This window comes from Oncorhynchus clarkii, chromosome 22 (assembly GCF_045791955.1).
Source record: "Oncorhynchus clarkii lewisi isolate Uvic-CL-2024 chromosome 22, UVic_Ocla_1.0, whole genome shotgun sequence".
Classification (NCBI taxonomy): Eukaryota; Metazoa; Chordata; class Actinopteri; order Salmoniformes; family Salmonidae; genus Oncorhynchus; species Oncorhynchus clarkii.
The window spans coordinates 35,594,540-35,611,078 of NC_092168.1; the positions used below are offsets into that span (position 1 = coordinate 35,594,540).

Consider the following 16,539-nt stretch of genomic DNA (forward strand, 5'->3'; position numbering starts at 1 on the left):
CAGACAGTCAACCCGACAACACGCCCCTCAGGGAGAATCCCCTCGGGGTCAGTGGAGGCTACTGAAGAACTGAAGAGACGAGACAAAGCATCAGGCTTGGTGTTCTTAGAGCCCGGACGATAAGAAATCACGAACTCGAAACGAGCGAAAAACAGCGCCCAACGCGCCTGACGCGCATTAAGTCGTTTGGCAGAACGGATGTACTCAAGGTTCCTATGGTCAGTCCAAACGACAAAAGGAACGGTCGCCCCCTCCAACCACTGTCGCCATTCGCCTAGGGCTAACCGGATGGCGAGCAGTTCGCGGTTACCCACATCATAGTTACGTTCCGACGGCGACAGGCGATGAGAAAAATACGCGCATGGGTGGACCTTGTCGTCAGAGAGGGAGCGCTGAGAAAGAATGGCTCCCACGCCCACCTCTGACGCGTCAACCTCGACAACGAACTGTCTAGAGACGTCAGGTGTAACAAGGATAGGAGCGGATGTAAAACGATTCTTGAGGAGATCAAAAGCTCCCTGGGCGGAAACGGACCACTTAAAGCACGTCTTGACAGAAGTAAGGGCTGTGAGAGGAGCTGCCACCTGACCGAAATTACGGATGAAACGACGATAGAAGTTCGCGAAGCCGAGAAAGCGCTGCAGCTCGACGCGTGACTTAGGGACGGGCCAATCAATGACAGCTTGGACCTTAGCGGGATCCATCTTAATGCCTTCAGCGGAAATAACAGAACCGAGAAATGTGACGGAGGAGGCATGAAAAGTGCACTTCTCAGCCTTCACAAAAAGACAATTCTCTAAAAGGCGCTGGAGGACACGTCGAACGTGCTGAACATGAATCTGGAGTGACGGTGAAAAAATCAGGATATCGTCAAGGTAAACGAAAACAAAGATGTTCAGCATGTCTCTCAGGACATCATTGACTAATGCCTGAAAGACAGCTGGAGCGTTAGCGAGGCCGAAAGGAAGGACCCGGTATTCAAAGTGCCCTAACGGAGTGTTAAACGCCGTCTTCCACTCGTCCCCCTCCCTGATGCGCACGAGATGGTAAGCGTTACGAAGGTCCAACTTAGTGAAAAACCTGGCTCCCTGCAGGATCTCGAAGGCTGAAGACATAAGAGGAAGCGGATAACGATTCTTCACTGTTATGTCATTCAGCCCTCGATAATCTATGCAGGGGCGCAGAGACCCGTCCTTCTTCTTGACAAAAAAAACCCCCGCTCCGGCGGGAGAGGAGGAGGGGACTATGGTACCGGCGTCAAGAGCTACAGACAAATAATCTTCGAGAGCCTTACGTTCGGGAGCCGACAGAGAGTATAGTCTACCCCGGGGGGGGGTGGTTCCCGGAAGGAGATCAATACTACAATCATACGACCGGTGTGGAGGAAGAGAGGTGGCCCTGGACCGACTGAACACCGTGCGCAGATCGTGATATTCCTCCGGCACCCCTGTCAAATCACCAGGCTCCTCCTGTGAAGAAGAGACAGAGGAAACAGGAGGGATAGCAGACATTAAACATTTCACATGACAAGAGACGTTCCAGGAGAGGATAGAATTACTAGACCAATTAATGGAAGGATTATGACAAACTAGCCAGGGATGGCCCAAAACAACAGGTGTAAAAGGTGAACGAAAAATTAAAAAAGAAATGGTTTCACTATGATTACCAGAAACAGTGAGGGTTAAAGGTAGCGTCTCACGCTGAATCCTGGGGAGAGGACTACCATCCAGGGCGAACAAGGCCGTGGGCTCCTTTAACTGTCTGAGAGGAATGTCATGTTCCCGAGCCCAGTTCTCGTCCATAAAACAGCCCTCCGCCCCAGAGTCTATTAAGGCACTGCAGGAAGCTGACGAACCGGTCCAGCGTAGATGGACCGACAAGGTAGTGCAGGATCTTGAAGGAGAGACAGGAGTAGTAGCGCTCACCAGTAGCCCTCCGCTTACTGACGAGCTCTGGCCTTTTACTGGACATGAAGTGACAAAATGACCAGCGGAACCGCAATAGAGACAGAGGCGGTTGGTGATTCTCCGTTCCCTCTCCTTAGTCGAGATGCGGATACCTCCCAGCTGCATGGGCTCAGCACCCGAGCCGGCAGAGGAAGATGGTAGTGATGCGGAGAGGGGAGCGACGGAGAGCGCGAGCTCCTTTCCACGAGCTCGGTGACGAAGATCAACCCGTCGCTCAATGCGAATAGCGAGTTCAATCAAGGAATCCACGCTGGAAGGAACCTCCCGGGAGAGAATCTCATCCTTTACCTCTGCGCGGAGACCCTCCAGAAGACGAGCGAGCAAGGCCGGCTCGTTCCAGCCACTGGAGACAGCAAGAGTGCGAAACTCAATAGAGTAGTCTGTTATGGATCGATTGCCTTGACATAGGGAAGACAGGGCCCTGGAAGCCTCCTCCCCAAAAACAGATCGATCAAAAACCCGTATCATCTCCTCCTTAAAGTCCTGATACTGGTTAGTACACTCAGCCCTTGCCTCCCAGATTGCCGTGCCCCACTCACGAGCCCGTCCAATAAGGAGAGATATGACGTAGGCGACACGAGCAGTGCTCCTGGAGTAAGTGTTGGGCTGGAGAGAAAACACAATATCACACTGGGTGAGGAACGAGCGGCATTCAGTGGGCTCCCCAGAGTAACACGGCGGGTTATTGATTCTGGGCTCCGGAGATTCGAAAGCCCTGGAAGTGGCCGGTGGATCGAGGCGGAGATGGTGAACCTGTTCTGTGAGGTTGGAGACTTGGGTGGCCAGGGTCTCAACGGCCTGTCGAGCAGCAGACACTTCCTGCTCGTGTCTGCCTAGCATCGCTCCCTGGATCCCGACGGCTGAGTGGAGAGGATCCGAAGTCGCTGGGTCCATTCTTGGTCGGATTCTTCTGTTACGGTGCGTGAATGAGGACCCAAAAGCGAATTAACTTAAACAGAGCTTCTTTAATTACCAAACATAGGTAGGCTCAGACGGACCGGCAGATTCCGACAGGACAAGACAAGGTTACAGCAAACATGACGACAGTCTGGTTCAGGCATGAAACACAACAAACAAGAATCCGACAAGGACAGGAACAAAAACAGAGAGAGATATAGGGGACTAATCAGAGGGAAAAGGGGAACAGGTGGGAGAAGGGGTGACGAGGTAGTCAAGAGGAGACAAGGAACAGCTGGGGGAAAGCGGGGGAGAAAAGGTAACCTAACAACGACCAGCAGAGGGAGACAGGGTGAAGGGAAAGGACAGAGACAAGACACAACATGACAGTACATGACAACTGTTGTATCAATATGTTTTGACCATGACAGTTTACAATCCAGGGTTACTCCAAGCAGTTTAGTCACCTCAACTTGCTCAATTTCCAGATTATTTATTACAATATTTAGTTGAGATTTAGGGTTTAGTGAATGATTTGTCCCAAATACAATGCTTTTAGTTTCAGAAATATTTTAGACTAACTTATTCCTTTCCACCCACTCATTAAGTGTTGCAGTCATTTCAGTCACTGTGGTAGCTAACATGTAGAGTGTTGAGTCATCCGCATACATACTCAAAATGTAGGGGTTATTTGACCCAGAAGGAGAGTTATGGAGTGATGCATCAGATGATCTGGCCTACACAATCACCCGACCTCAACCCATTTGAGATGGTTTGGGATGAGTTGGACTGCAGATTGAAGGAAAAGCAGCCAAGTGCTCAGCATATGTGGGAACTCCTTTAAGACTGTTGGAAAAGCATTCCTCATGAAGCTGGTTGAGAGAATGCCAAGAGTGTTCAAAGCTATCATCAAGGCAAAGGGTGGCTACTTTGAAGAATCTTGTCGGTTACAACATGATTCCATATTATTTGGAATGTGTTATTTCATTTCATATTTCATAGTTTCGATGTCTTCACTATTATTCTACAATGGAGAAAATAGTAAAATAAAGAAAAAACCTTGAATGAGTAGGTGTGTCCAAACTTTTCACTGGTAATGTATATACTTACAAAAGTACATGATTTTGGCTGTTTCAGCCACACCAGTTGCTGACAGGTGTATAAAATTGAGCACACAGCCATGCAATCTCCATAGACAAACATTGGCAGTAGAATGGCCTTACTGAAGAGCTCAGTGACTTTCAACGTGGCGCAGTCCTAAGATGCCACCTTTCCAGCAAGTCAGTTTGTCAAATGTATGCCCTGCTAAAGCTTCCCAGGTCAACTATAAGTACTGTTATTGTGAACTGGAAACCTCTAGTAGTAACAACGGCTCAGCCGCAAAGTGGTAGGCCACGCAAGCTCACAGAACGGGACCGCCGAGTGCTGAATTGCTTAGAACGTAAAAATCGTCTGTCCACAGTTACAACACTCACCATCTGTTCCGAAATCTTAACTTTACAGCATACAATGACATTCTAGACAATTCTGCACTTCCAACCATCATTTGCCTTCCCGCCTTTGGGACAACAACTTCCATTGTTAAGGCGGAGACATAAGCATCTCGTCATTATATACAGATTTCTGCTTTCCATAAAGCCTACCAGCCATACAAACAGCATTACCTCCCGCTCCCAGGCGTCCGCAAGGTCTTAAAGTCAGAAGCATAATAGCACTAAACTACATTAGCCTTTTAATTGGGATTGGAATGATTTTAGTAGCCTATTTTAAATTGTTGGTGTTGAGCTATGGTATGCATACCCAATTGATGCCCCTAGCGCACGTACAAACATGCATTCAAGCACGTACTCACACAGACACACAGACAAACAAACAGACATACCCTTTCTGTGGATGAACAGCGATGGCTCTAGGTTGGTCGAGTCCCTCTGAGATGACTACACAACGGTAGGTACCACTAAGACGAGCAACCTCTATGAGGTTGAAACCATGGTCTGTCCAGTAAATGTTACCTGTGGGAGGAAGACAAATATACTGTTATTAGAGTACAAAGAACATTGTTACTCTTACTCATCAGAAACTAAGGAGATAATCACAACACAAACATGTAATTTTAAAGCACAGTTCAGTAGACTTGCATCATTTATCCCAATGGCTTTCAATTTGATTTGAATATTTTTTATGTATACCTTTATTTATATAGGTTAGTCTCATGAGATAAAATCTTGGGGGGGTTATCCACATAGTAAGAACCCATTTTTTTACATTTTACAGAAGACAATACTGACCAGCAATCCAGTCCACTGCGATGCCCTCTACCCTGCTGATTCCCGTAGTAATGATGTCCTCCCTCCAGGTCTGATCCCTCTTGGCTCTGGAGATTGTGTTTAGACCCATGTCTGTCCAGTACACTGTGTCATTACCTGTGGATAGGCAGGAAATAGTGGAGTTCCTTGAGGGCTGTCGTGGTGTCAGCTTAAGGGAGGATGTGACAATAACCAACAATAATTATCTTGGGAGATAATACGGACTGCATTTGATTGTGAGGAATTCTAGGTCAGGTGAACAAAAGGACTTGAGTTCCTGGATGTTGTTACAATTACACCATGAGTCGTTAATCATGAAACATACACCCCCGCCCTTCTTCCCGGAGAGATGTTAATTCCTGTCGGCGCGACGCACAAAGAATCCTGGTGGCTGTCCCGACAACATGTCCCCAGAGAGCCATGTTTCCGTGAAACAGAGTATGTTATAATCCCGGATGTCTCTCTGGAAAGCAAACCTTGCCCTAATTTCATCTACCTTGTTATCTAGAGACTGGACATTAGCGAGTAATATACTCGGAAGTCGTGGGTGGTGTGTGCACCTCCGAAGTCTGACCAAATGGCCACTCCGTCTACCTCTTCTGCAGCGTTGTTGTTTTGTGTCAGCCTCTTGAATCAGTTCGAATGCCTTGGGTGGTTCGAACAAAGGATCTGCTTCGGGAAAGTCGTCTTCCTGGTTGTAGTGCTGGTAAGTTTACGTCGCTCTGATATCCAATAGTTCTTCCCGGCTGTATATAATAACACTTAAGGTTTTCTGGGCTAACAATGTGAGAAATAATACATTAAAAAAAAATTACTGCATAGTTTCTTAAGGACTAGAGTGAGGCAACCCTCTCTGTCGGCACCATCTTGAAGTAAGGATGATTCTCTTGATAAGTGTTTGAATTGGACCATGTTCCTGCCCTGCTAAGCATTCAAAATGTGATGTGTACTTCTGGGTGTCAGGGAAAATGTATTGAGTAAAAAGTACATACTTTTTTTTAGAAATGTAGTGGACTAAAACCAAAAGTTGTCAAAAATATAAATAGTAAAGTAAAGTGCAGAAACCCCAAAAAACTACTTAAAGTGGAACTGACAGCACACTTTGATATGGTCGTTTCACATTTTCATAAATGAATAGAATGTTTGGGAATGACGTAGAGTAAGGCATTTGTGAAAATTCTAGAGCAATATAGTGTTGTTTTGGAGCAATAGAGTGGGTTTGAAGCAATAGAGTGGGTTTGGAGCAATAGAGTGGGTTTGGAGCAATAGAGTGGGTTTGGACAATTAACAGACGCTGCAGTAAATAAAACCTAATAAACACAGACCTTAGTCTACACAGACCGGTGTGCCATAGCCAATCAGAGCTACAGTAGGCCTTTATGTAAATAAGACATTTGCCACAAAGGCTTGCCATCATTCACTTTGAACTGGACTGTGTGATTACAGGCAGTAGCAACAGCACAACTTTAGATTATTAGAAAGCATTCGCCACAAGCCACAAAATACACCCGAATGGATCTCTGCAAATATGTAAATACCATGGAGAGCCCACTTACATTTGGGAACTTTACAGTCCTATTGGTCACACAACCATGAGAGGTAGGCTCTCTCCCTCAGTCATGCACATCAACAACTATTGCTAGCCAGAGCGAGATGAGCTAACATTAGATAAACCCTCTCAAACTTTTTCAGCTAGATGGCTGACAAAATTGCACTGACAAACAATGAGGAACAGTAGCCTGCTCATGCTTCTCACCTGCCAATGCATGCTTGACCCAACTGAATTTTTGCTTTATTTATCTAGGCAAGTCAGTTAAGAACAAATTATTATTTTCAATGACAGCCTAGGAACAGTGGGTTAACTGCCTTGTTCAGGGGTAGAACAACAGATTTTTACCTTGTCAGCTCAGGGATTTGATTTTGCAACCTTTCGGTTACTAGTCCAATGCTCTAACCACTAGGCTACCTGCCACCCCAATGAATGGGAATTTGCATACCAGCCCATTAGATCGATGGCAAATGCATTTGATTGACAACTAAGGGTGCATTCTTAAATTGCCTTCAGTGTATAAGACTGTGGGTAGTTCATAAATTCAGTGCATTGTCAGATTGTCTGTTCGTAAATTCAGAGTGTTTCACTCTCCTAGCGTTTAGCGCACACTGCACTATTGACACTGGGTGCATTTATAAATTCACTCTGGCTATTTACTCTGATTTCAGAGTACTCTTGTCTGAGTGTGCAATAGCACAGAATAACAGGAATTTAGGAATATGACCGGTGTTAGTAAACGTAGCCCAAAAAAACATAATTAAGTTGTTGCCGGCAGCACAGTTACCGTCTCAATGCTCTAGATAACGTTAGAACAGCCTAACGAGCTCTGCTAGGGTGAGTAAAATGATCAGAGTGAGGTGTTCTCTCATTTATGTCTGTAAGTAGCTAAACACCTGACACCTGTCATATTCAGCAAGTGTTGCATGTTTGTAAATTAATCCGTTATTCTGCGCTCTGGCACACTCAGACGAGGGTGCTCTGAAGTCAGAGTAGATCGCCAGAGAGAATTTACGAATGCAAGAGATATGTTAAGTGGATAACAGTCATTCAAGTTCAGTTTAGCTAGCTAGCTAGCAAAGCAATTAACTTTTATTGGTAACTAACCAAATGACACCTGGATCTCTAGCTGTAGACACTGAAAACTTATATGAGGGGAAGAAGTCTGTCTCTCACCCACTCCTCCAATAACATGACATCCTCCCAGCAGCTAAATAGGTAGCTACATAAATCGATACGCTAGCCTATTAGCCACATTATGATTGACTTATGATCATTGCCCTTGCTAGTTTGATTGTATTGACATTCCCAGCCTTAGTTATGTTCGTCAATTTTTGTCCAAAACTTTAAGTCATTGAAACGGAAACAATGCATTCCCGAATTCATGGAGGCAGGAAACAATATACCAGGCCAGTTGTGATTTACAACCTGATAGCAATATTTTTTGGACTGGTGAATTATATGAATCATGCATTGAACTGCATCCATCTATTCTGCCTACAATGCCTTAATGTACATCATGGGATATTTAGTCAAATATAACATATTTTTAAAACATCTAACGAAGTTGGTTTTGTAGCATAAACTGGGAATTTTGTATTTTTGACTGTTACACTGCATGACCAAAAGTATGTGGAAACCTGCTCGTCAAACATGTGTGGCCCACCACTTCACAGCAGAGCCGTTGTTGCTCCAAGACGTTTACACTTCACAATAACAGCACACAGTTAACCAGGGCAGCTCTAGCAGTGCAGACATTTGAAAATCACTGAGCTCTTCAGAAAGGCCATTCTACTACCAATGTTTTTCTATGGAGATTGCATGGCTGTGTATTCGGTTTTATACACCTGTAAGCAACATGTTTGGCTGAAATAGCCAAATCCAATCATTTGAAGTGGTGTCCGCATACTTTTGTATATATAGTGTATTATGATTGCCTGTTTGTTTCATATTTGCAAAGTAGTTAAAACGCTGTCAGTTCCACTTTAAGTAGTACTTTAAAGTATTTTAACTTAAGTACTTTACACGACTGCTTATTTCTTTGTTGACATGCAATACCGGGAAATGAAAAGACTATTGTATACCAGGTTTTATTGGAAAATAAATTGCATATGCAAAACATAGTATCTAAATGGCTAACTCTATTTCATATCTGACAGGATGAAATTGCCATTCCTTTCCAAGTCCAGCCTTAAAGCCTTAAGTACATTTCGGTATTTGCCTGTCTGTACAGTGGGCCCAGGTTGTCGGGAGGATAGGCAGAATCATATGTTGATTTGCCCCTTCCTGTTTACACAGAATTCACACTCTGTTAACACATATCTTACATGTGACATGTTCCAGCTGGAAGGCTTTCATATTTTGTTTGCACCGATGACCTACCCCATAATGACATGAAAATAGTATGCATGAGAGCTATCCACTGCTGCTGGCTGACTGAGTTTAGCTAGATGTTTTCATGTTCACCTGTATAACAGGTGCATAACAGATATCCCTATAGTGGTGTGGGGGCTGTGCTTTGGCAAAGTGGGTGGGGTTATATCCTGCCTGTTTGGCCCTGTCTGGGGGTATCATCGGTTGGGGCCACAGTGTCTCCTGACCCCTCCTGTCTCAGCCTCCAGTATTTATGCTGCAGTAGTTCATGTGTCGGGGGGCAAGGGTTGTTATATCTGGAGTACTTCTCCTGTCTTATCCGGTGTCCTGTGTGAATTTAAGTATGCTCTCTCTAACTCTCTCTTTCTTTCTCTCTCTCGGAGGACCTGAGCCCTAGGACCATGCCTCAGGACTACCTGGCATGATGAATCCTTGCTGTCCCCAGTCCACCTGGCCATGCTGCTGCTCCAGTTTCAAATGTTCTGCCTGCGGCTATGGAACCCTGACCTGTTCACCAGATGTGGTACCTGTCCTAGACCTGCTGTTTTCAACTCCTTAGAGACAGCAGGAGCGGTAGACATACTCTTAATGATCGGCTATGAAAAGCCAACTGACATTTACTCCTGAGGTGCTGACTTGTTGCACCCTCACAACAACTGTGATTATTAATATTTGACCATGCTGGTCATTTATGAACATTTGAACATCTTGCCCATGTTCTGTTATATTCTCACCCGGCACAACCAGAAGAGGATTGGCCAGTCCTCATAGCCTGGTTCCTCTCTAGGTTAATTCCTTGGTTTTGGCCTTTCTAGGGAGTTTTTCCTAGCCACCGTGCTTCTACACCTGCATTGCTTGCTGTCTGGGGTTTTAGGCTGGGTTTCTGTATAGCACTTTGAGATATCAGCTGATGCATGAAGGGATATATAAATACATTTGATTTGATTTGATTTAACAGCAACAAAGGGGAGGGCAACCAAGACCTTATAGATACCCAGCCTGCTAGCTGCTAATTTTAGCTCCGGGTTTAATCTTTAAGCTTTTTTGTTGTTGCTTTAGACTAGATTCCTATTCTTCTCTTTGGGTAGTGTGGTAATTCCTGCCTTGCAAGTGTACAGTATGTTGTGCCATACCTTCATCCTAATCTATCAAATGTGGTCAGGTGACAACTCTCCTCTCCACCCTTATCTCCAATTCATGGGATATATTTGTAAACAAAGGATTTCTGTAACACTTACAGTGTGTGTGTGTGTGTTAGATAAACCTTCTCTTTCCCGGTATGCCTATATGGTTGTTTGTTGTCATTTGGCCTCGTGGCTCAACTATCCCTTAGTTTATTCGTAGCATTCGTAACTGAAATTAATCCACCATATTTAGAACATGAATTACACAAGATAAAACCCCTTTTTATAACAAATGAATAATGGCAGCATAGGCCATTGGGTTTATGTATTATAATGTCCATGCTACCTTCATTTGATACAATATCTATGAAATTGCTTTGTGACAGGCCTGGTTCAGGGCATGGGGAGAAATGGTTGGTGTTTCTCATGCTGCGTCTCTAGTAATGTGGACGTATTACTCTTTCATCTCTGCAGAACTCAACAGCACCACTAACCATTATTCAACAGGGTTAGAGAGCATACTACAATACAGCTCTTTCTCTCCTTTCTGTCTCTTTCTTTCTCTCTCGCTCTCTCTCTTTCTCCCTCTGCGGAAGACATCATCAACTGTAGGTTTAACTGTTGACTGAGGAGATGTCTGCAGTAAATGACTGTGTCCTGCTAGTCCTGGGTTCCCACTCTTATTTATTATGATTTATAAGCCAAAACAGATCTTTGATCATCCCTCCTACTCTGAGATGCCCATCACTGGCCCTGGTGGTATCTACCTGCATGGAAGTCCACCCCCACAGCGAACAGGGTCCCAGTGATGGGCATCAGAGCCTCCATGTTGTCATTGAGGTCCAAGGCAATCCCTCTGATCCCCTCATGGATGGAGTACATCAGAAATGACTCAATGCCTACAGGGTACAACAGGGATTAGTTAGTCTTTTGTGACAGACTGTTAACATAAATGTTAACGCCACTCACACAAGATTTGGTTATGAATTCCAAGATTAACATACTGTAAGTTAATATGCAGAGAGTACATTTACCCCAGTGAAATGTAGTATGTTTTGTATGATTACGGAGGTGTCTATAGCACTACTTAGCAACAGTCAATTCATTTCACAGACCTTGTGGTAACTTCGATGCTAGGGTGTCTGAACTGCTCAATCCCCCCCCCCCCCCCGAATAGGGCTCTGGATAAAGGTAGTACACTATGTTTGGAATAGGGTGCTATTTGCGAATCAGACTTGTTGTCTTACCCTCACAGGACATGCGGTCGGTGCGCAGGTTGTAGCCCACAGTACAGGAGCAGCTACGGGTGTTCTCTGATGTGGGGAAGCAGAGCTGGGAGCAGCCTCCATTGTTCACCTGACACGGATTCCTTCCTGGAAAGGACATGGTGAATAGTATATTAGTAAGGAGATAGGACACCAATTATGTTAGCTTCATGGACATCTTTACTAAGATAACATCTGATATGTTATGCAGAGGGCTATAGGTACCGTAGTACATCGTGGCGTCACATTAATGAATGTCAGCAGATGGGATTGAAAAGTGAAAAGTGCATAAATAAAAGTGTGCGTGCCTGTGTGTGTGCGTGTGTAGGTTCCTCACCTCTCTGTCCCTCCCTGTCATAGACCTTCATGTACACCACTCCGCTGGTCTTATTCCTCAGGACCACAGGAGTCCGTCCATCTCTTTTGTTCACAGTCCCCAGTTGGGCTGAATCATCATCTGCCCACCACAATTTGTTACCTGAAACAAGGAAATGTCCTTAAACACCACATTATCTACCAACTTGGTAGATAACTGTCTGAAGAGATTTTTTGTTATGTACCTTTATTTATCCAAAAAGTCCCATTGTGTTACATTCGTTTAAAGATGGATTAGACCAAGGTGCAGCGTGGTAGGCGTACATTTTCCTTTTATTAAATGACATCGGGAAAAATAAAATAAAATACACAACCGAACGTAAAGATCTGTAGGGCTAAACAGCAACTATGCAAAAACAAGATCCCACAATCTCCGGTCACCAAGATGGCATAGCAGTCAGACGTCCTTTGTCCTCGTCTTGTCGTGTCCCGTATATATATATATATATTTATTTACAACTTTCTTCGCATACCTTTTTATATATTTATTTTCTTTTCCATAAACTCAACCTCAAAACACTCTCCTGCAACCCGCCTCACCAATTTATATATATATAAAAAAAATATTATTTACCTCAAATCTGTAATCCTCCATAGAAGCTAACCAGAAACTAGCCAGAAGCTAACCAGAAGCTAGCCAGAAGCTTCTTTACTGGCTAATCGTTAGTATTCGGCTAACCACGGTTTGTGGTCATCAGCTATCCTTTAGCTCGAAAATCTATCGCCAGTTTTGTACAGCGCGGCTCGGACCGGAACATACTGGACCTATTTTTCTCTCCACGACCCCGGATTTCAACCGCAAGCTCTGGACATTTATACCTGGATCTCGCAGCTAGCTAGCTATCCATGTGACTATCGGCTTACGTCGATCCCGGAGCAAACATCAATTATTCCGGAGCTAGCCAGCTGAAGAGTTCCATCAGCAACTCCTGGGCTACAATCACCTATCCGAACCCGTTTTACTGCCAACGCGGAGCCCCACCGGGCCTTCACAACTGGACTACCGACGTTATCTGCCCTAGGGATTTATCCAGCTGGCTCCTCCGTTGCGACGTTAACTGAATGCCCATCTGCCGCCCGCTAATCGTTAGCTGTCTTATCGGCTGCTATCTGAATAGATCTATCTGACAATTTTTTTCTTTCTTTTTTTCTTGGGCCTCTATAACTATATCTATTTTTTTAACGAATTGGATTGATCCCCTCTACCACACGGGACCCCACTAATCCTACCGACGGAAACGCACAAGACCTCCATCCTATGCTAGCTTGCTACTGATGGCCCGGCTAGCTGTCTGAATAGCCGTGACCCCAACCAACCTCACTACTCACTGGACCCTTTTGATCACTTGACTAAGCATGCCTCTCCTTAATGTCAATATGCCTTGTCCATTGCTGTTCTGGTTAGTGTTTATTGGCTTATTTCACTGTAGAGCCTCTAGTCCTGCTCAATATACCTTATCCAACCTATTAGTTCCACCACCCACACATGCGATGACATCTCCTAGTTTCAATTATGTTTCTAGAGACAATATCTCTCTCATCATCACCCAATACTTAGGTTTACCTCCACTGTATTCACATCCTACCATACAAATCAAATCAAATCAAATCAAATTTCAATTCTCTCTTTCTTTCTCTCTCTCTGAGGACCTGAGCCCTAGGACCATGCCTCAGGACTACCTGACATGATGACTCCTTGCTGTCCCCAGTCCACCTGGCTGTGCTGCTGCTCCAGTTTCAACTGTTCTGCCTTATTATTATTGGACCATGCTGGTCATTTATGAACATTTAAACATCTTGGCCATGTTCTGTTATAATCTCCACCCGGCACAGCCAGAAGAGGACTGGCCACCCCACATAGCCTGGTTCCTCTAGGTTTCTTCCTAGGTTTTGGCCTTTCTAGGGAGTTTTTCCTAGCCACCGTGCTTCTACACCTGCATTGCTTGCTGTTTGGGGTTTTAGGCTGGGTTTCTGTACAGCACTTTGAGATATCAGCTGATGTACGAAGGGCTATATAAATACATTTGATTTGATTTGATTTGCTTAACATGTGTATGTGACAAATAAAATTTTATTTGATTTGATTTGATAAATACTTAGCAATTTTTTTTTTTGCTTTGTCATTATGGGGTATTGTGTATAGATTGAGGTCGGAAAAAAAAAAGTTGTAATTAATTTTAGAATAAGGCTGTAATGTAACAAAATGTGGAAAAAGTCAAGGGGTCTGAATACTTCTGAATGCACTGTATGTAAGTATATTTATTTGCTATTCAATTGATTATTACGTTGTCCGCTGTCAATTGGTTGAACAATAACTGTCATCCAAAATTCCATGACCGTCACAGCCCTATGTAGAGTACCTATCTGGTATTGTGCAGGAGAAGTGGTTAGGAGAAGAAGGTTATACCATGAGTTTAGAGAGTGCTGTCTATACGTGTCCATGTTTGGAAAGTGTGTAAGGTATGCATCCCATTTAGGAATGGAACAAACACCATCCTATTCCATTCCCCCTGGTGAAATCCAGTGATGCTCACTACTGGCTCCAGACTAGAGCATTCAACTCAGATGTGACAGGGGTTTTTCATTCAAAAACCCAGCGGAGTGCAACCAACCTCACCTAACACTGTGAACTGTTGCATGCTAATACCAGATCCTTAAGAGAGGGCCACAGAGGTGTACCCTGAATAAATATTGGTCCACTTTCCCAATCTGAAAATGAATGAAATGTGTTCTGAAGTTAGCAGAAGGATTAGCAAGACTTTCATATTTATTATCAGTGCCATTTTCAACAAAGATTCAACACGTATGAGAATTTAAAAGTTGATATTTCAGTGAGGCAATGGTTATGCACAGACGTCCTATTCAATTTTGCAGTCGCAGACAGCGGAGGTGCTTCAACGGAAATATTACTTTTATTTACAATACTTTCTTATAATAATAGATATATTTTTATATTAAATTGCTGTGACAATTGATTGTCTGCTTTAAATGTTTGGGTGTTGCAATTTGGTGTATTGTTCAATTCTGCAAATTAACTATTTTCAAGGATATTGTTTACTTTATTTTTGTCAGTCATAACCATTGTCAGCAGGGAAAATCTAATAGATGATTGCACCCAAGCAGTTTCTAAAAAAACAAATATGCCTAAGTATTATGTTTTCCTTTATCATAACTATCAAATAAAATAAAATGCAATTTTGTTTGTCACAAAATACACCAGGTGTAGACCTTACTGTGAAATGCTTATTTACAAGCTATTAACCATCAATAAAGTACAAGAAATAGAGTTAAGAAAATATTTACTAAAAAAACAAAAGTAAAAAATGAAATAAAAAGTAACATGTGCGGGGGTACAGGTAATTTGTACATGTAGGTTGGGGTGAAGTGACTACGCAGTGATAATAAACTGCGAATAGCAGTTGTAGAACCTTTTGAGGATCTGGGGACCTGCCAAATCTTTTCAGTCTCCTGAGAGGGAAAAGGTGTTTTCCTGCCCTCTTCACGACTGTTTTGGTGTGTTTGGACCTTGATAGTTTATTGGTGATGTGGACACCAAGGAACTTGAAATTCTCGACCCGCTCCACTAGAGCCCCGTTGATGTTAATGAGGGCCTGTTCAGCCCTCCCTTTCCTGTAGTCCACATCATCTCCTTTGTCTTGCTCATATTGAGTGAGAGGTTGTTTTTCTGGCATCACACTGACAGGTTTCTGACTTCCCCCCTATAGGCTGTCTCATCGTTGTTGGTGATCAGGCCTACCACTGTTGTATCGTCCGCAAACTTCATGATGGTGTTGGAGTCAGTCTTGGCCACACAGTCGTAGGTGAACAGGGAGTACAGGAGGGGACCAAGCATGCACCCTTGAGGATCAGTGTCGTGACGTGAATCTCATTAATGTGATGACTGTTATTTATCGAATAATTACCTAATATGTTTAATTGTTACCAGATTAAATTAAGCATTTAACAATTAACTCATTAGAAATTTGGGGCACCATGGAAGAAGTTGTTTAATGAGTTACAATCTCCCAAATTAAACTCAAGAATATAGATATCGATAACAGTCACTTATTAATAGTTTGTTTATGTCAGTCTCATTCTGAAAGTCGCAGACTTGTTGAATCTGTACAAACCCGAGTTTTAGTGATTATTCCATACCACACAAATTGATTTGATTATTTATTTACTTAAAAATAAATTATAACACAGGATACACACACATAAGATATAGATTAGAAACTTAATACTATGAAAACAGGTCCCTAGCAAAGTAGCAAAGTAGAATCTCAATTCAACGGCTCAGACACAAGAGGCATGTGGCAGGGTCTACAGTCAATCACGGACTACAGGAAGGAATCCAGCCCAGTCACGGACCAGGATGTCCTGCTCCCAGGCAGACTAAATAACTTTTTTGCCCGCTTTGAGGACAATACAGTGCCACTGACACGGCCTGCAATGAAAACTTGCGGTCTCTCCTTCACTGCAGCCGAGGTGAGTAAGACATTTAAACGTGTTAACCCTCGCAAGGCTGCAGGCCCAGACGGCATCCCCAGCCGCGCCCTCAGAGCATGCGCAGACCAGCTGGCCGGTGTGTTTACGGACATATTCAATCAATCCCTATACCAGTCTGCTGTTCCCACATGCTTCAAGAGGGCCACCATTGTTCCTGTTCCCAAGAAAGCTAAG

General features: G+C 43.8%; 1 protein-coding gene across 1 annotated transcript in view; it reads right to left on the reverse strand.

The window, feature by feature from the left end:
- Positions 1 to 16,539, reverse strand: part of LOC139380827 (low-density lipoprotein receptor-related protein 1B-like) — a 485,305-nt gene that overhangs the window by 142,429 nt on the left and 326,337 nt on the right. The window contains exons 32-36 of the mRNA XM_071123916.1: positions 11,819 to 11,959; positions 11,464 to 11,589; positions 10,984 to 11,115; positions 5,153 to 5,287; positions 4,747 to 4,876 (exon numbers count right to left, since the gene is read on the reverse strand). Coding sequence (XP_070980017.1) covers positions 4,747 to 4,876; positions 5,153 to 5,287; positions 10,984 to 11,115; positions 11,464 to 11,589; positions 11,819 to 11,959 — 664 coding nt within the window. The remainder of the gene's footprint in view (positions 1 to 4,746; positions 4,877 to 5,152; positions 5,288 to 10,983; positions 11,116 to 11,463; positions 11,590 to 11,818; positions 11,960 to 16,539) is intronic.